Raw genomic sequence first — 19,775 nt, 5'->3', positions numbered from 1 at the left:
TCGTTAGCCGCCGCTATGTAAGATTAATCAATATTTGAGTTCGTAGGGTGCTCACTGCTTGCGGTTCAGCTTGCGGTTCAGGTTCTGCGGGCGGTTCAGGATCATTAGAGTTTAGAATGTATGGAGTGTAGATGGAAAGTACGACAGAGCTAAGTACCGACCGGTATCCTCAGTCAGCAATAACGCAATAGACAATAAGATAAGGTTATCGGGATTATGTTATCAAGCAAGGTTATCCGGGTATCTTCATCGGATTTTGATATTAAGCATGCAGCTAGGTAAAGGGAGTAGGCACTAGGTACTGTAGGGAGATTTGATAAGCCTTGTGCAGTGTGCAGACAGCCGCCGTTGTTTAAGGTTCTATCCATGTTCTATGTTTTACCATGTCGTTCCATATAATGGCGCATTCACATTGGTCTGTCCGTCTTGGTCCATTCACATTGGCGCATTCATATAATGACCGTTCCATAAAAAGCCCCATCTATATAAAGGCCCCACTATTTCCCGCCCGCCCGTAGTGAAACCTCGGGCTCGGGCTAATCTAGGGCTAATCTATCTTATCCTTCGTATGGGTACTAACTTCTAAGGTGCTTGATCACTTTACTCCATCGCGGGTGTAGTGGGTATAGTGGGTGAGAACCTAGAACCCAAAAGGGTACTTCCGCCAATCTTCGACATATGCACACATACTAGGTTTAACCTTACGTATTTTATACCAGGGTGATTCAATTTTTATGGCAAATATCGTGATTTTAGGTTGGAGATTGTGGATTGCAAATTTGTTTGTTGTATATCGCAATATCATTCATATTGATTGGATAGTAGGTTGAAGAAGATCTTTACTAGGACGGTAGGACCCTTCTCAAGGCCCTACGGTGTATCCATTTAAAGACCATTTAAACTTTTACTCCATTCTATTCAATTGACTACTAGACAGGTGGATCCATCTCTCAAACTCTTTTCCCCTTCAAACCAACCCCCTTCCCATCTGTACCCCACTCAAAACAAATAAATAAATAAACAAATCCAAACCTCCCTAAGCCATAAAAAGTATAAACCCACCACACCAAGCGCTACACAGAAATACGAAATGCATGGCATGGCATGGCAATGCCATGTTATGCCACGTTGGAAACCATGAATGCATATGTCAAGAGCAGAAACCATAAAACAAAACCATGAATGCATATGTCAAGCAAGTCAAAACCCCCAAACCATGAATGCACATGTCAAGAAACTGTCAAATCCATCAAATCTATCAGTGTCAATTTGTCAAAGGCCGACCGACGGACAGACAAACCTTCTCTCGCAGAGCAGGCACCCACCGACCAAGCAATTAAAAAATTTAAAAATCCCACGCTCCACTTCCGCACATGCCAACCTTGGGAACCACAATAAATCAATCATTGAATGAATAGATTGAATAGTAATACCTAGACAATAAGTGGATAGCCTTACCAAGATAAACTTTCTGAGCAGCAAACGGCACGAGTACAGTAAAGTACAGTACGGTAAGCAACCGCCTCGAGACTAGAATCCAGCATGTCAATCGGCGGGTATCGGAGGCTAGGATTAACAAGACAGAAGAAAACTTCGCGAGTCGAGTCGTTCGTAAGGAGTGCTGACTGAGCCTACTAACTGAACTAGTGACTAGGTAACTTCTCATCGAAGATCCATATTTCTACTGCGTAATCATAATCTAATAGGTATCCATTCCTTTTCTCCGAAAGAAGATTTGAGGTGTGAGAATGAGACATACATATGGTTACATTTATTTTGGACACTGTTACGGTTACACTTATACTTACATTTACACCGTAGGTAGAATATGTATGTACGTACGTTTAGTTTCATGCAGATGGAAACACATGTCACACATACCCACTTAGCTTATCGATTATGTATTAGTGTAGTATATATGTATGTAGTGCAGAGTGGTAGTATGTAGGAAAAGAGAAATCAGGGGTTAAAAGTTTAAATTGTTAGGACTAGATTTTAAGGAAATCTAGGTACGGACCGTAGATACTAAATTACTAGATACTAAATAGGTTCGAACAAGGAGTAAGGAGTAAAAATTTATGTACCTAGATACCTAGGTATTTAATTCGATAAGATACTCCTAGAATCTAGATAAAGTACGGAGTAAAGGTTCATTCATACATACATAATAACCTTAAATTCTCTCCCCCGCCCACTTGCATTCCACATATGGAGTTACCGGTAAGGAAACGGAGTACATACTGACACTGTACATGCCAAAACTTCATCGTCTTCTTCTTCTTCATCTTCCAGATTCAAATGGACGACGGAGTATTCCGTATTTCAATTCATATACTAGAGTTATACACATACATACATAGGTACTAGGAATCTAAAACCAACTCCATAGATCTACTAGGTACATTAAACTTATTAGTAATGGCTCCCTACTCCCCTACTCCTTCCCTATTTATCCCCTACCAACTCCTTACAAGTAACAACTATGCCAAGACCACTCCTTACGACTCCAGCATACGCAAGCAGAACCACAATCAAATCAATCCCCTACACGGGCCTATATACATACATACAGTAAATATCAAGTTATCTATCAAGTATGAACATAGAAAATAGGTATTTAGAATGTAGATCCCTATATCGGAGAATTTTCCCTACCGCCGCCTATCCCATCCCATCTCATCTTCATCTTCATCTTCATCTGAAATCTGAAATCTGGAATCTTGGCAAGACATATTAAATAGAGCAACAATACGCGTATATACCGTGCCGTCCCATACTATACCGGATCTTCGTAAATTTGCACCATACTATCATACTATCATACACAAGTGATAACTAGCACAATACATACCCACCCACCAATCCACCCACACACATAGTGTCTGTCCACTATCAATCCTAAAGCCTAAAGCCTAAATCCCAATCCCAATCCCAATCCTTATATGCAAGGGCTAGACTATAAGGAAAGGAACATGAACATCGTGCTCATCCTATCCGATCCGCGATTTGCGCTGTTTTTGAGAGTGTGCCTAGATAATATGTATGTATGTATGTATATATGAAAGATTAGATAACTATATAATATTTAGGTACAGTACCTTCTTTGCTCTTTAGCGTAAGTAGGTAGGTAGGTAGGTAGGTAGGTAAGTAAGCTAAGAATTAGGATTAGAATTGAAATTCATACTGTATCTGTATTTGCATTGGCATTGGCATTGGCTATTTAGATGGATATGATCTATGATGTCTTTGAATGATGTATGTGATATATATTTATAATTATATCCTGGGGTAGATTAGGTAGATAAATTAGTGCGCGAACGGACGACAGCCAGGCTCCAGCAGACGAGCACGGCGAGCACGGAATAGATAGAGGCTGAAGAACAACCTAAAGCCTTCAAAGTTCAATCAATACGAAATCTAGTCAACTCTAGCACCAAAAAAAGGAAAAAAAAAAAATAAAGTTTAACCCTAAAGGTGCGGGCCGAGAGTTCCATTTCTTTTCATCTCACTTCACTTCATTTCATTCCATAGGTAGCAGATTTATAGTTTTTGTAATGCTTGGCATGAAGATTTTCGTATTTTCGTAAAAATCATAACTGAATTGTGGTTAGTGGTTAAGTGGATTAGTGCCAGTGGTTAGAGAAATCGGGCAAATCTCATCAATCAATCTTGTAAATCTGGCACTTTTCTTCTGGCGGAGCTTGGCGGGTTTGTATTGGATGTTAGTTTCTGGATACCTAGGTATACGGAGTACACCAGGAACGGAATAGTGAGTGAGAGAAAGCTTGGCGCGGAGGGGTTTGGTTAACCTTATTTTTTTTTGGGGGGCTGTTTACGGAGTATGAAGGATACCTAGGGAGCGGAGGGGACTAGATGCTGTCTGTGTCGATAGTCTAGAGAGTTGCGGTTAAGATTATCAGGTGAGTGGCTGAGGGCTTGGTGGCTTGGCTGTTCGAGACTTGGGGCTTGAGGGCTTGGGATTTGGGGGGTTTGAGAGCTCGGAGGCTTGGAGGCTTGGAGGCTTGAAAGGTTATTTTGTTGTCTACCTCCGTATCCGTAGTACGGTAGTACTAGTGTTCCTCGTGTAATGGGTAGGGATTGTTCGGATAGTGATACGGAGGAGTGTAAAGTACCTACCTAGGGAGGGATAAGTGCTCATACTCAAAATCAGCCCCACGCGAGGACTTGCTATTTTTGTTATAGTATATTCTGTCTGTAGGCAGAGTAGTATTTAGTATTAGTATAGAAAAAATCATACCCTAATAGCCTAGCCTAGGTAAAAAAAAAAAAAGGAAAAATCAAATGCGAATGAAGGCATAAGGAACATACTCGTATATACGGAGTATGCATTATCTAGGTATCTATCTATCTACTAGGCATCCATGCAAAGAGAAAAAGTATCTACCTCTCACAGTACCTTATCGATAGGATACTATACTACACAACTCTAACAGAAGAACCTTACTGTCCTTACAAAGTAGATACTAGGAATCTCAAGATTCTTACATCGGATTTGGAATACAATACACTGTAACCCTATGATGTGATAACCTTATACCAAGCTTGAAGATTTGGAATCACCGAATGGGATTTATTTGGAATATATGGTTATGGTGTGATTGATGATATAATCTTACCATTCAAGTGATGATTTACAAATGATTCACAATGATAATTTACAATGACAGCATAATCTTACCATACCTACCATACTATACCAATAAATTACAAATGAAGAATTATTAACCTTACATGTATGTGATGATGTGATATCATCTTCTCTAGAATTACCAAGACAACAAATTCAAATCATAGAAATGATATTCATAATGGTAAGTCAGTCTTACATTTTAATAACAAATACCTATCTAAACTATGTATACCTACCTAGGTATAGACTACATACAGTAGTTAGCTAGCTAGCTAAAAGGCACAAGGCAACCAATCAATGCATCTTCCCAAAACAACACCAGCTTACTAGGAGTCTAGGACTCTCCCTCCATTACTCATCTTCTCCTCTTTCCACCTCCCCCACCATCCGTATCAGCTCTTCTCTTCTTACCCTCTTTCCTCCAATATTCCTGTTTTTCCTTCTTCTCCCTCTCACCCCTCTTTTCCTCATTTTCCGCCACCTTTTTCCGATACACCTCTCTCCTCTTCTCATTTGCCACTTTCCTCTTCGCCACCTTATCATTACGAAGAGTCATCAACTTTTGCATCAAATCTCTCGCTTTCTTTTCTTCTCCTCCTACTACTACTGCCCTCTTTTGCATATACGTAGGTTTACTCTGTTTCTTTATTTGTACAATTTGACTTTTGTAAGGAAGTTCTGCTGCCAAGGCACGTGGAACTCGTAAAGGATTGAAATGTCGAGTTACTCTTTCCACCGGTTTGTAGTGACTATTTTTTTGATCTGGCGTGGGTAAATTTTGATCACGTCGGACTTCCCCAGTCAATCGCATACCTTCCCATCCGATAAGGTTGGTAACGGGATTGTAGAACCGATGAGGTTTAATCGGATACCAAGCTCGTAAGAAGACAATATCACTCATGAGAATCTTATCTTCAAATGTAGCACGGAAATAACCTTCCGGCTTGGCCAATGCACGTTTAATTTGACCTCTAATACCAGAGACAGTCTTGATAGAAGCTCCTTCAAACTTGGCAATTTCCAATGAGGTATTGAACATGTCTTTGATGAAAGCAGTATTCTTGTAAATTTTGTACGGCGTACCAGTAAGCTTGAGTTTTTTGACTGTCTCGGAAGTTTCATCAACCGTCATGACAGTTCCGGTAGCCGCAATTCGGAAACCAGGGTTCTTATTGGAAAATGATTGATAACAGGAAAATCCAGTATTGGGTGCAATAAATGGTCCATAAAATGTACCAAAACAGTGCATATGCTCTGGAGTATACTTGAGCATACGATTTCGTGTTCGATTGTCCGAAGTACTGTAAATTGGAAGAGTTTGAAATCTTCTCCATCCAAGAGAAATGATGAGAGGATCATTGGTTTTAAGAATTTTCTTATGCCATCTGTGTCTCTTAATCTTGACCTGTACAAATCCAAAACGATCCTCGGTGGGTGTCAAACCTCCAACGATGATTGGCATTCGTGGATTAAATCGAGTAACGAATTCAGATGCTACTCCTTCGATAACAATCTTCGCATACATCCCGGCGCGGTAACCTTCAACATTAATTCTTTGACTTTCATCAAGATTCTCGAATTCCGCCTTGTTGATATCGAGTTGCTTTTGGATTTGTGCTTTCTGTGCATCATACCATTCATCCTCACCAAATTCATCATCTCCACCGGCTTCTCGTCTTGCGTTTGCTTTATCATTGTTGAATCCATCTCTGTCTTCTTCTTCAAATCGCAATTTGAGCTCTTCTTTCCTCCTGGCATTCTTCTCTCGTTCGGCATCAATATCTTCAGGTTCGTCTGCTTTGTGCTCTTCACCAGTTTCTAAATCTTTAAACTCTCCATCACCCTCATCATCTTCATCTTCCTCGTCTTCATCATCATCACTACCGCTGCCATTACCCTTGCCCTTCAATAAATCAGCTGTCGCAAATCTTTTTCGAAGTGCTTCAATGTTATCTTCCACAGACCATTTTGACTCCAACTCCTCGTAATCAAGGAATGGAATTGCCCGATCATCCATGATGGCATCTTCATCTTCTCCACCGGTCTTTTTAAAGAACTCATCCTCATCTTCAGATTGTTCAATATCCTCCTCCTCTTCAATCTCTCCTCTCCATCTTTGGAGTACTTCCGTAGGTGTAAGCGATTCATCATACATAAGTTTTGCTAGATCTGCAGTTCGGTATGACTTTCTTTGTCCATGAAGCTTGCGAGCAGTTTCCAACATATTTTGCTTCCAACGAGCTGCTCCATCTTCATCATCTGAATCTTCGTCTGAATTGTCTTCGTCATCATCTAAGTCTTCTCCAGATATAGAACCAAGATCCGAATCACTATCAGCGAATTCAATATCACCACCAGCCTCATCCTTATCTTTCTTAAATGCCTTTCCTAACTTGTCTTCGGTAATCTCTGCTTCATCACCAGAATCAAATTCTTCATCACTGGCAACATCTCCAAAATCTTCGTTATCCGAATCTTGGTCTTTGCTGACAAATCTTGCGGATCTTTGATGTTTCCTTCCCGAGTCTTCTTCCTGGGGAATTGACTTGATAGTCTCACCATTACTGAATAACCTCACACCCTCTTCAGTTTCACCTAAAAGTCTTCTTTCCCCTTGCAAACCAACAATCATCTCTTCTCCCTCTCCACGTTCTTCATCCTCGGCATCCGCGTCAAAATTAAATCCCTTGTCACGGGTGATCCAGATAGTGTCTCCATCAATTTTCAACCCACTTTTATCTGACATGGGTGCATGAAGTTTCTTTTCCTTCTCGTTTAAACGTCGCCTGCCAGTTTTGCCTGACGCTTTGGCAATTGCGGCGTCCATAAATGGTGTAGGACAAGGATCAGGTAATGCCTCCATAGCAGAGACTGAAAAATCCCCAAGCCCAGGTATATGAACCCTTTGACCCTGTGCGGCAAAATTTGTTCCTCGTAAGTATCCTGATAACACAACCGTCCGATCGCATTTCTCGTCCTCCTCAATCTTCGTAGGGTGAGTGATATCCCTGAAACTATCGATAATCGTATAAGGATGTGTATTGCGCCAAATCAAAGGTCGAGGATTTTTCATGACAGAAATAAATCTTGACAAATTATGAATTTCTCGATCCGGATAACGACCATTGATAACTCCAGAGAGGTAGAATAGATGCGCACCCTGGTATAATTCGCTCCAAAATCGATTCTTGAGTCGTTTTTTCGCATCCTTCAAAGTTTGGGGTTTCTTGAAGAGATCCAGATGTGTAAGAATTCCAAAAACATTACCCGGCATACCACTGGAAGATAAAATGTTCAAAAATTCCATAGTCTCCATCTCAAAACCAAAATTCCCGTCAATCATCAATAGTACAATATCTGCTACCTTTGACATATCCACCATAGCCTCGAGTTCGTTCGGACATTCTACAAATGTAAGTCTTTGACGTTTCGACGTAACAACGGTAATTGGTCCTTGTGGATCGGATAGTGTTTCTTTCGCATATCGTTTGACTAGAGATTTGAGTAAAGTTGTCTTTCCCACACCTGGTGGTCCAACAATTGTAACGAGTCGTGGCGGGGGTTCTTCTGGCAATCGATCAATTTGAGGAACATGAAGACGTCTTTCTTTGATCTGCGAAAGTTAATAAGCTGGCGCATTGAACTCTAAATGCTTCGAACATACATCATGCGATCGTGCAGCACTTTTTGCCAATCTTCCTGGGTTTGCGAAACTGAATGCTTTTGGATTTCGGTCTATTGGTAATGTTAGCAGAGGAAGAGGATCAATTGAGATAGTAATTACTAACCTCCAGTCTGCTTCTTCTTCTCCTTAGGAGCCCTATGAGGCCTATTCTTTTGTTCCTCCATGATGAATTAGTTGAAGTAGTTGGAACAGCTAACTTCGTAATGCGCCGACAATATCGAAATTCTCCTCCAGATTCAAAATAATTTTTTTTAGCCTTGCCCATCGGAAAATTCAGCTCCGATCACAGAGGCTAAGCCATTAATAGTTAGATCCAAGCAGAGATACACATTCTTATCACTTATCAAATTACAAGGATGGTAAATTCATGATTTTAATTGAGATTGTTATAATCATATAACAGCTATATTCAATAGACTAGCAACAGCTAGCTGCTGCTAGCCTGGCTGATATACAGAGGAAATAATTAGATCTTGATTAAACGATGAAGAGGCGACGACTTGCACATTCATTCTTGCGGAAAGTGATTAATTGACAGTCTATATTCATCTATACCTCTATATATTAATTCTATTCTATTCATAATTACCCATCTAATCATATTACCCATATCTTTCATCAGTATGTACAATTCTAAACCTCTATAACCCAAATGCAACCTTCGAAACTTCTTTCCTCTAGACCTTCTGCTTCCAGCATCCCCAGGTCAGCGTCATTAAAATTTTGCAGCCACCGGCAACCCAGAGCATAGGGCTGACGCTCTTTGTAACCTTGCTCACCCAACCGCCAACAATCGCGCCTAGGAGTGTCAAGGTAAAAGCGATTGCTCGTCTATTTCTCTTAACGTTTGCTGATGGGCGAGCAAATAGAGCTGGGTCGGATAAGAGATCGCACAGAAGAGAGGTGATGACGATAGTAGGAACTTCTCCCACGCCCAAAAGGCGGGATGAGACGATTTGGCCTGCGGCTTCTGTGAAAGTGTTAAAAGTGGGGTCGAGGTGGGTAGATTTTAAGGAAAGGGGTTCTTAGATTCTAGAAAATGCAACAATTGATAGAAAGTTGCAAGATCACAAAAATCGCGACGAACGAAAAGAGCAAAAGAGCCAAATAAAATTAACGTACGGAAACTCAACAAAGCAATTGCAGCAATTTGATTCCAATAATTAATTAATCCCGCCGGTACCGCGCCTTCAATCACACCGCCTTGAACCAGACTGGCTGCCAGCAAGATACAACAACTCTGGAGGAGGTACGAAGCGACGAGCGTACTTCGTTGAAGGGGGTTAAGGAAGCGGTGGAATCGCGAGAAGACGAAGGAACCAATGCAGAAGAAACCGATGGAGATGAGCGATCGTGCCCAACCAAAAGGTCGGTTGTTTTGTCCTGATGCGCCAAGAGCTAAGAAGATTGTGTTACCTATACCAAATGATTAGACTTTTGAACTAGTTACATGGTGAATCATCGTGGAGGTGATTTGTTGTTTGTTGAATGTTGAATTTGCTGGCGAAAAAGAAATGGAGAAATGAATGTAAGAGTGGCGTGACAGGGTAAGAATTTAAGAAGTCGTGAGGTGATGACTTACCAGTTTGCATAGAAACGAAGGTCTTGAAGGCTATATTCATTCCATTGTCAGCTAGCTGTAACCCTACTATTACACGCGTTGTGAGGGAATTTCGACTATACCATTATACAGCGTGCTATCCAAGAACCCAGTGATGAGACAACAAAGCAACATGAGAATATCTGCATGATCTGTGCTTACTTCTTGTGCAAAATGTTTTCTCATTCTCACAGAAAAAGGTTTCTCAGTTCCATTATCGGATCGTTCAATGTCCACACTGTTGGTACGTGGCAGAGAGTCTTCTGTTTCCTTCATGATGAAAAAGTGTAAAAAGGCGTTAAATGTGTTGCGATTGACTCGGATTGATTCGACTGGATTCAATTTGATTCAACTTGATTCAACCTGATTCAACTTGGATGCGACTAATTCAATTCGTCTGATAATCTGATTCGTCTGACTCGGTCAAAAGACTTCCGAAGACAATGGGAAAGTTGGACGAAAATGAATTTGAAGATGGGCGTACGAACGAAGTAGGGTTAAAGAAAGCGGGCGAAAAACGGAGATACTTTAGTAGTAAGATAGTTAAGATAACTAGATAAGCGCCAAACCCGCTCCTTTATGGAAATGCGCATCAGCGGAGTTTTTTTCTTGTTTTCAGTTGACCGGAGAACCGAATCCATCAATCCCAATCCATCATGGAAAAAAAATATTAAAAATTATAAAAATTGCAAAAATTAAAATAAAATAATTGCCCATCTCCCCCACGTTGCCTAATCCGAAAAACTTTAGTTTATCAGCGTAACATCGTTTCCCGCCAAGCCGGAATTTCCATAACTTTGTTTCCGCTACCCGTGAAGGAAGAGGGGATCGGGACTATTTCTACATATCGTAGATAGCGGGGCCACACCGACATCGCCACACGCCAATTATTTCCAAGACCGGTGATGACTGGTGGTGACTGCCATTGCCCCCATTGAGTGGTGAGGAACGGCTGATGACTGCTGAATTTTAATATACCGTATCTTGACAAGTCTAGGCAAAGAATTAAACACCTAAACCTTATCTCCTAAATCTCCCTCATGCATTAGAAAAACTCGGGCCAGTCCGTTATCTTGTCTTTTCCTTGGGAATCTGCGTGCTCCATCTTTGCGTGCTCCATCTTCGCTAATAGCCGTTTGAAAGCAGTGGAGCACTATGCGAGCCCCCTTTCAGCTCTTAGCCTTCCCGCAAAAAATGGGCGGGCACTAGACAGGTAGCCTCCCTTTTCCCATCTGCTGAACTATCGTGTCACAGACCTTACAGTCTTACACACCGCTGTAGTTAAACTCAACATATCACTTTCTGACCAAATAATGACACATTATTCTGGGGACATCACAGCCTAGTTTGGTGATGTTGTTTTTTCGTACAGTAGGGTAAGATACATGTTGTGGATAGGTCAGTCTTGGCTGGACCAGCTTGGCTCTTGGAGCGTCTCTTTGATCAAATTAAAAAGGGCCTTTTTAGCGCTGTAACCATATATGAAGAAAATGCAGCTGAAGGCTGGAAAATATGATACTAAAACGACAAATTGTGACACCGGCCCGGCTTATCAAAACCCTGGTGATTCAGATCGAGCCCTCGAAATACGAATGAATTACCGATAACTTAGTTTTTAAGATATAGCAAACTCTATTCTGTGTGGAGACCGATATTGCAATCCTCCACGAACCCGTGAATTTGACGAGGGGAGGGGGGGCCTGAATGACTGTCAAGCGAGAGAATAAGCTTGAAGAGATTATCGCCAAGGGCTGGGTACTTAGGAATTATTCGGCTTTAAAATTTCCTGTAGCCCTTGGTATTACTTTGTAGGGTAGTGAGATGCAATATCTGATAATGCCTGCATCGCTTGGTATTGCTTTACAGGATAACTAGTCTTAACGTCAACTGGATTTCGGTTCTTCATGTATTCCTTGGTATTGCTTGACAAGGTAAGGGCATTGAGTCATGTTCTGCCTGCATATCTTAGTAAATCTTAGTATAATCTTAGTAGATTCATACGCGCCTCTGATGTTGATTCTTCATGTACCCCTTGGTATTGTTTCAGCGGGAGTGATGACGCCTAGCACTCGCATCAAACGGTGATAGCCAATCTAGAAGATGTGATAAGGACGTGACATTGAGGGATTTTCTGCATCAATATCCTCGTGGATGTAGAATACGACTGGAACTACAGTACCAAGACGTTACATTATCGTTCTCACTCTGCGAGATGATACATTGGGTGTCGATCAGTGAGGGTCGAGATTCGTCCTTTGGGCGCATCTCGTCTTTAGATGGTGCTGACTGGACGGAAAAATAATCCACTGGTAGATGGGGAGAGGCAAAGAAGGTTGATACAGTAGATTGATGCGGGGAAGACTCTGTCGTAGAAATCTATAAAGCCCCTTCGTTCGCTGCTTGGAGTCACCTCGACCAGAAGCAGCAACAACACAGTGACATATCCACATCACACTCATCAACAACATCAACACCAACATCAACTCTTACCACTACTTCATTCTCGACTTATCACAATGGCTCCCATCATGGATGCACTCCCAATCGTCGAGGACAAGCCAACGGCTGCTGTCACTGACTTCTCGGTATGCAAGATGCCTCAAAGTGATTGTTCATAGCTAATCGAGATTCTCCAGGTCTCCAGTCCTCAAGATGGAGCTGTTGTTGCGCCACCTACCACAGTCTACCAGACCGGTGCCACCAAGTTGAAGAACATGCTCAGAGACTCGAATGAGTTGATTGTTTGTCCCGGTGTCTATGATGGAATCTCAACCCGAGTTGCCCTTCAAGTTGGCTTCCCAGCTCTTTACATGGTACGTTCCGATCCCTTGGGAGGACTAGCTACCCAGTGGAACAACACTTTGCTAACATCCAGTGATAGACCGGAGCAGGCACTACTGCTTCCCGCCTTGGAATGGCAGATCTCGGCATTGCTCATCTTTCCGACATGAAGGACCACGCTGAGATGATTGCAAACCTCGACCCTTTTGGACCACCCTTGATTGCTGATATGGACACCGGATACGGTGGTAAGTAAAATCACAGACGAGAAAACCAAAGAAAAAGCTGACATTTAATCTTCAACTTGTAGGACCTCTCATTGTTGACAAAGCCGTCAAGGCCTACATCAGAGCCGGTGTTGCTGGATTCCATATCGAAGATCAAATTCAAAACAAGCGTTGTGGCCATCTTGCAGGCAAGAAGGTTGTCCCTGAAGAAGAGTACTACATGAGAATTCGTGCCGCCAAGGGTGCCAAAGATGCCATGAAATCCGATATTGTGTTGATTGCACGCACAGATGCGCTCCAACAACTTGGTTATGATGAGTGCGTCAAACGTTTGAAGGTTGCTCGTGAGCTTGGTGCAGATGTTGGCTTGCTCGAGGGTTACACTTCAAAGGAGATGGCTGCAAAGACTGTTAAGGAGTTCGCCCCATGGCCAATACTTTTGAACATGGTCGAGAACGGCGCTACTCCTATCATCACCACCAAGGAGGCACAAGAGATGGGATTCCGTATCATGATCTTCTCCTTCGCTGCTCTCGCCCCAGCCATGTTGGCTATCCAAGAGACTTTCGTGCGTTTGAAGAACGAGGGTGTCGTAGGAACTCCAAAGAACGTTACACCAAGGGCCTTGTTTGAGGTATGCGGTCTGCAAGAGAGTATTGTTATTGATACTGCGGCTGGTGGTGGGGCTTTCGCCGATGGTGTTTAAATTACATTTGGGTTTTCAGTTTCTCTAGTTTGTTAGGATATCATCTAGTAACTGGGTGGTTCTAGATATGGTGCAAGTATATTAGGTATTGGGCTTCCATCGAAGTAGAATTTGTTTATAGGTTGAATATATTTTTACTTTTTTTTTTTTTTGATACAAAAATAGCATTGTTATGGTCTATATATATATTGGTGATCAATTCTGCTGTACTCGTGCTCCGTCCAGCCTTATCATCAGAGTGAGGAAGGTGTGAAAATGTGGCGTAACCTTACTTTGTGGCGCCAATCGAAACTTGTCGCATCGCGATAAGGATATAGATACCTACCGACCTACCTAAAAATATCTGCATTGTGCAACCTACCTTCCGTTTTGTCGGATATTGGTATGGGAATGAGAATTAAGTTGATTTTAAGATTACCGGCTATTCTATTGGAACGGCTGCTGGACCGAATTTTAGACTAGCAAATTCAGATGAAGAAATGCAATCGATAACACCTGACGAGGAACTTCATGCATGTCATATCAAAAGTGTGAACCTTGGAAGATGTACTTCTAAAGCTGGAAAGCCTCAAATCCTCTAATCCTCCTCAGCCAATCTACTCACCTCTACAATGCCTCACGCGGCTTGCTATACACTTCTTGGTAATCTTGTGAGCCAATAGCTTTCGAAAGCTGGCCCCTTCCTTACCCGCAGACGTGTCAGCTCATGTGATGACGTATGAAGTACCCAGCAGGCTGTCATGAGTCCTCTCCCCCGCCATTTGCTGTACAGAGTAAGTATATAGTCTAAGTCACTGTCCTCCAGCCATTATTATCCCATCTAAACCTTCATCTGCACTTCCATCTGAAAGGCTGAGACCCAAATTCAACTGCTTCATCATTACATTACGACAATACATCACCACCAAGAACCTTGCTAGCCAGACGTCAAAGATGCCACAATACATTGTAATTAACATTGATCAAGATATCTATCGTCTGATGTACTGATTCAAGACCTAGATCACCCTGGAAGAGGATTCTACCAAGTCCAACGACCCTGAGAAATACGAAGAGCAAGTCTATTGTGCATCACTATCTGCATATCAGTAACTGACATATATTAGGGCTCTCAAAGTCGCCAAAGACCATGGAGGTAGTATTGCAGAGGGCAATGACTTTGATTGGGGATTTATGTATGAGTGCTCTTCCTCATTCGTCTCTCTCCCTTTTCTCCTTCTCTTTCTCGCCTGCATGTAACCTTACTAATCAGGTGAATTAGTATCGACTTCCCTGATGATTCTGTTGCCGTATCTACGATCATGGAAAATAAGACTTTCAAAACAATTGAGGATGGACAAGGTGAAGTTACGACCCAAGCAGATTAGAAAGAGCAGCTTGAAGTGTTAGATATATATATACATATATTGATAAATATACATATGCTGGTAGATATACATATATTGATAAATATACATATGTTGGTAGGTATACATGTATTGATAGATAGAGAAAGGGTAATTTTAAATGCGATATTGAGATGCTTCTGATGTCATTGATCAAAGCTGCGATGATTATATATATGTGTGTGGGTGTGGGCATTTACGGGATTAGAACGATCTATGCTCTCTTGTCACAAGGCTTTTAGGGTTCCAAACAACTTTCTTGTGCAACAACGTTCCGACCGTACACCAATTTTTCCACACGAAACACACACACCACCAATGCTGTCATGAATTCTTACCTTCCTCTTTCGCGGTCTTATCGTGGCCAGAACATCCGCCATTCAAGATCGTTCTTTAGATATGCCAGCCTCAATCGTTACCCGTCCCCGTCAGCCCATAAATGGTCACATCCACCAAGCTCAACCATCATTGCAGATAATGAGATAGCAAGACTTGCGAGCAAGCCCCTACATGCATTGAGGCTAGAAGATCTAGTGAAGTGTGGATTTGGACATTGCTTGATATGTATACACACATGCTTACTTGGTTTGCAGACATGGCCGACCGCCACTATCTACGGTAGCATTGTTTTCATCTGCAAACTTTACCCTCGATCTCCTCCCGAATCGTCTTGCGCACCGGATACAAGCTTTGCGGAACCTGCCTTTCATAGTCGTCTCCAATCCGAACATCTCGAGGATTTACAACAATTATCTCCATTCCTTGTCAACACTATTACCATACAAAACCATATCTACGTTGGAAGATGAAATAAGATTCACCGAGGTATTAGCAGACCTTGTCGAAACGCACTCGCATACCATTCCAACTCTTGCCAGAGGTTTTCTCGAATGCAGGAAATATATAAGCCCGACCGAAGTAACACGATTTTTGGACGAGCATCTCCGTGCCCGGATAGGCACTCGATTGATTGCAGAGCAACACATCGCATTACATCTTTCATCTCAAGCACATCAAGGAAGCCATACTGAGCCCGACCCTGGAAGTTCTTCATCTTATATTGGTGTTATAGATACAGCTCTTAACCCGGCGTCAATAGTAAATTCGTGTGGCAATTTTGTGTCAGAAATCTGCGAGCTCAAGTATGGCGTCCGACCAAGTTGGATTATAGATGGGCAGCCGGAGACGACGTTTGCATTTGTGCCAGTGCACTTAGAATATATAATTACTGAATTGCTGAAAAACGCATTTCGCGCGACCGTCGAGTCTGGTAGATCTAACGAACCAGTAGTCATAACGATAGCTGCGGAGCCAGAGCTCTCTGCGGCAAATGATTCGCTGAACAAGTCTACCTCAGGTCTAATTCTAGATGACAATTCTAACTTTTCCATCAAGCCTTTTGAGGATTCCGCCCCCGGAATTACGATACGTATTCGAGATCGAGGAGGTGGAATTAGCCCAGAGGTATTGCCAAACGTATGGTCGTATTCATTCACAACATTCTCGGAAGAAGACGAATTACCCGGACAAAGTCACAGCAATGGAAATATGGATGCATTGAATGTTTTGTCAGGTGCTGGAGGCGAGAGTAGCTCGATCGCTGGATTAGGATACGGATTGCCCCTCGGAAGAGCATATGCCGAATACTTTGGGGGTGGCATTGAAATCCAGTCACTTTACGGATGGGGCTGTGATGTTTATCTACGACTCAAAGGACTCGGAAGGCCAAAAACCTAACGAACTCATCGCGTGGGTGAAAACATATGGCATTGGCGGCAAATGAACTTTTTCAAGGATATATTCAGAATTTGCCATCTTCAGTCAACTGAAACCATTACCATCATCCCACATCCAATTAAATTTTTGAGGTGTGGTATAGAATTATGGAAGCGGAGTTCGCTGACAGGGCTAGTGACGTGGATAAACATCCCCCTGCATCTAGTTAGGCGCCCGGCGCTTCATTGGGAACAATTTCGAACAGTATGTTAACCTTTGATGAAGCCTCGTGCTCTCACTACCATCTTTAGATTTTATTATCTCTATTCTGTTCCTTTTTTCAATATGGAAGGTCTTCCCAGTGCTTCAGCTGCTTTCGCTGTCATATCTCTCGCTGTGCAGTTAGCCGAAAGTGTCAAACAGCTAGTGGAGTTTTGGCAAGCTATCGAAGATGCCCCAGGAGATGTTAGTGAACTTTTTTCTGATCTAGAACTCCTGTCAGCCTTTCTAGTGAAGAACCAGAAAAAGTTTGCTCAAAATAGCCCCTATGACCTGGTTGCCCAGCGAATCTTCAGCAAATGTCAAAAAAAGGATTGAAAAACTTCATTCAAAACTTCATCCCACAATGGTCGCCTTCACGTCGTCCTCTACTCGTAAAAGAAAATGGGTTGCACTCAAAGTCACTCTAAAAAACGAAGAGATCAAGAAGATGCGTGCGTCAGTAGGAGAATCCTTGGTGGCAGTGCAGATGATTCAGCAAGAAGCTATCTCGTATGTTAACCTTCTCCAATGTACGTCAAGTAGAAAGACTTTCTAAACTCAATTTTCCACTTTCAATAGTGATATGGTAGAAATGGCTCTCCAACACCAAGAAACTTCGAAAGGCATAAGCGCCATACAAGAGATTGTTGTACAATATTCGCAAAACCTCAACCCTATGCATGGGTCTAAATCGCTATCTTCAAAATATGCTTCTTCCATGCTCTTGGAGGAAAAGAAGGCCACAGAACTAGGCCTACTAGATTTACACCGAGATAAGGAAAGTCATGGTTATTGCCTGTCTACTAGTACAAGAAATGTCATGATCTTTCAAAACAGCTCTCCTGGAGTTTTGGATGAAGTCGGAAGCTCGGCCGATGATAACAAGAAACAGATCATTGGCCGTACATCGTCGAAAACTAGATTGTGGGAGGCTGATGGCTAGACACCTTTTTTCTCATTTCGAGCCAGCTCCGCCTCGACTAAAACTAAAAGTGCAAATGAATTGAGTTCTCACGAAACCATGGAGACGAGAATTGGCATAGTATTCTACCCGGCGAAATGGCTGTATCGCCTAGGCATGACTATGGGGATTCGCATGTCGGCGACCGTTGATAACGGCTGGATGTTTACATTCTCCTCCTTTGAGGCCGTTCCGGACGATGCATTGATTTTTGATCTTTGCCGACAAGGCAATGTTGCCGGTGTCAAAATTCTTTTAGATCGTGGAGATGCTTCCATTGAATGTGAAAACCCTCAGGGTAAAACGCCGCTGTGGGTAGGTTTTCTCACGCTCGCTACAGCTTCTTATAGCTAATCACTCAATTGTTGTAGACTGCCGTCAACTATGGCCAAGTTGATGTCGCGAGATTTTTGATCGCCGTCGGAGCCAAGAATACAGCCAACACAATCTGCCCATGGCAGAACCCCGTCGTGCTTGATGCTCGTCGAAAAATTGCCTTGATTGAGGCCTTAGAAGTCTACTCAAAGTACAAAGGTGATAATGTATATGGCACTATTGGTCGCTTATCGATATTCTATACCCCAAGCAAACGACTTGATATGACCCAAGAAGAAATCTCGGACAGTATGTTGTGTGTTCAAAGCCTTAACTCCGTCTCTACGCACCGGAAATGCTGCTGCAATTCGTTATCTTCATGAAATGCTATCAAGTGGTCATTGTGGAAGCCTCATTCATTGGTTAATAAGTAGGATCGAAGGTAATTTCGAGGTACATAAAGACAGTGTCACATCCTACTCATTACTACACTGTTTGATTGGTGCCCGATTCCTTCATAGGGATCTGCTTTCCGTGAGAATGATTATGGAGAAAACAACAGACTTACATAGTTTGCACGGTTACGGGGCTTGGAGTCGATATCAACCACAGACACCCACAGTTCTTGCAATGTATGACCAGGATTTGTTCATTCCATGGCGACAACTTCTTCTAGAATCTAAACAGGACATGGATACCTTCATCGAGCGGGAGATTGATGCTAAGTAGTTGACCTCCATGGGTTGGACTAAAGCAACGTTGAAAGCCTTATTCCAGCATCAATTCAACACGCCGAGCTACAAGGGAAGAAGACCATTTGATGGGTTTCCTGTATGTAACAGATGCAATCATCTCAATATCTCAACTAGCATGCTTCGCCTCAAGATAGATCTTGAGTTTAGGAGACAGCTTCGAGAGATCAGAACCGGTCGTTCTCAAATACCACTTTTCTCGCATACGACAGATGTCAGGGGCGGCTCATCCTTGGGCGTAAGTGTCGACGGAAATGGATATCCTATATCAAACAGTTCACAGAAGACATGGCAACCATTACCCTACCGCTTTGTATGTTCTGACAGGTGTCTTGATGAAATTTCTGTTCACGACGTGTTTGAGAATGATTCGGAGGATTTGCCAGTATTTCCACCATACATCTCTAAGGAGGAAAAGGAACGCCTCGAGCAACTACGTTTGGCAGAGGAGGAAGCAAAATGTCCCACTTGCAAGATGCCTGGGGCGTTTTGATATGGCTCGCAACTGGAATGCCTAAGACCCCAGTCGAGTCCTCACGTCCCAATACAGATAGATTTGACAATAAATGACCCCAAGGATTCCAAAGGCTCATGCCACATTTATCCTTCAAATTTAAATGCTTGTCAGATTCGACACTCAAATGATCCTTTACGCTTCAAGGAGCCTCATAACACTTTGCAAACTTTCTTTCTAGATTTGACAGTCAAATAGCATTTTAACATTTGTATCTTGCT

At 42.4% G+C, this 19,775-nt stretch overlaps 7 protein-coding genes across 7 annotated transcripts; 5 read left to right on the top strand and 2 right to left on the bottom strand.

The window, feature by feature from the left end:
• Positions 1–5,006: 5,006 nt before the first annotated feature.
• SS1G_08220 (hypothetical protein) lies at positions 5,007–8,500 on the bottom strand (the record flags this gene model as incomplete). Its single annotated transcript, XM_001590430.1, has 3 exons — positions 5,007–8,264; positions 8,316–8,386; positions 8,440–8,500. 3 exons carry the CDS (start codon positions 8,498–8,500, stop codon positions 5,007–5,009), a joined length of 3,390 nt encoding a protein of 1,129 aa, XP_001590480.1.
• Positions 8,501–8,911: 411 nt separating this feature from the next.
• Positions 8,912–10,212, bottom strand: SS1G_08219 (hypothetical protein; the record flags this gene model as incomplete). Its single annotated transcript, XM_001590429.1, has 5 exons — positions 8,912–8,929; positions 9,116–9,306; positions 9,459–9,752; positions 9,919–9,948; positions 10,020–10,212. The coding sequence occupies 5 exons, from the start codon at positions 10,210–10,212 to the stop codon at positions 8,912–8,914; spliced, it is 726 nt and encodes a 241-aa protein (XP_001590479.1).
• A 2,240-nt stretch (positions 10,213–12,452) lies between these two features.
• SS1G_08218 (hypothetical protein) lies at positions 12,453–13,650 on the top strand (the record flags this gene model as incomplete). Its single annotated transcript, XM_001590428.1, has 4 exons — positions 12,453–12,521; positions 12,573–12,749; positions 12,818–12,965; positions 13,028–13,650. 4 exons carry the CDS (start codon positions 12,453–12,455, stop codon positions 13,648–13,650), a joined length of 1,017 nt encoding a protein of 338 aa, XP_001590478.1.
• Positions 13,651–14,261: 611 nt separating this feature from the next.
• On the top strand, positions 14,262–15,017 carry SS1G_08217 (predicted protein; the record flags this gene model as incomplete). The annotated part of the gene is made up of 4 exons (XM_001590427.1): positions 14,262–14,300; positions 14,653–14,716; positions 14,768–14,825; positions 14,912–15,017. 4 exons carry the CDS (start codon positions 14,262–14,264, stop codon positions 15,015–15,017), a joined length of 267 nt encoding a protein of 88 aa, XP_001590477.1.
• A 1,189-nt stretch (positions 15,018–16,206) lies between these two features.
• Positions 16,207–16,772, top strand: SS1G_08216 (hypothetical protein; the record flags this gene model as incomplete). The annotated part of the gene is made up of 2 exons (XM_001590426.1): positions 16,207–16,225; positions 16,324–16,772. The coding sequence occupies 2 exons, from the start codon at positions 16,207–16,209 to the stop codon at positions 16,770–16,772; spliced, it is 468 nt and encodes a 155-aa protein (XP_001590476.1).
• A 324-nt stretch (positions 16,773–17,096) lies between these two features.
• SS1G_08215 (predicted protein) lies at positions 17,097–19,017 on the top strand (the record flags this gene model as incomplete). Its single annotated transcript, XM_001590425.1, has 5 exons — positions 17,097–17,248; positions 17,592–17,936; positions 17,982–18,288; positions 18,345–18,604; positions 18,723–19,017. 5 exons carry the CDS (start codon positions 17,097–17,099, stop codon positions 19,015–19,017), a joined length of 1,359 nt encoding a protein of 452 aa, XP_001590475.1.
• A 482-nt stretch (positions 19,018–19,499) lies between these two features.
• On the top strand, positions 19,500–19,610 carry SS1G_08214 (predicted protein; the record flags this gene model as incomplete). Its single annotated transcript, XM_001590424.1, has 1 exon — positions 19,500–19,610. One exon carries the CDS (start codon positions 19,500–19,502, stop codon positions 19,608–19,610), a length of 111 nt encoding a protein of 36 aa, XP_001590474.1.
• Positions 19,611–19,775: the final 165 nt, after the last annotated feature.

Source organism: Sclerotinia sclerotiorum, genomic scaffold (genome assembly GCF_000146945.2).
Source record: "Sclerotinia sclerotiorum 1980 UF-70 scaffold_11 genomic scaffold, whole genome shotgun sequence".
NCBI classification, from domain to species: domain Eukaryota; kingdom Fungi; phylum Ascomycota; class Leotiomycetes; order Helotiales; family Sclerotiniaceae; genus Sclerotinia; species Sclerotinia sclerotiorum.
This window is presented reverse-complemented; position numbering and strand designations above follow the sequence as displayed.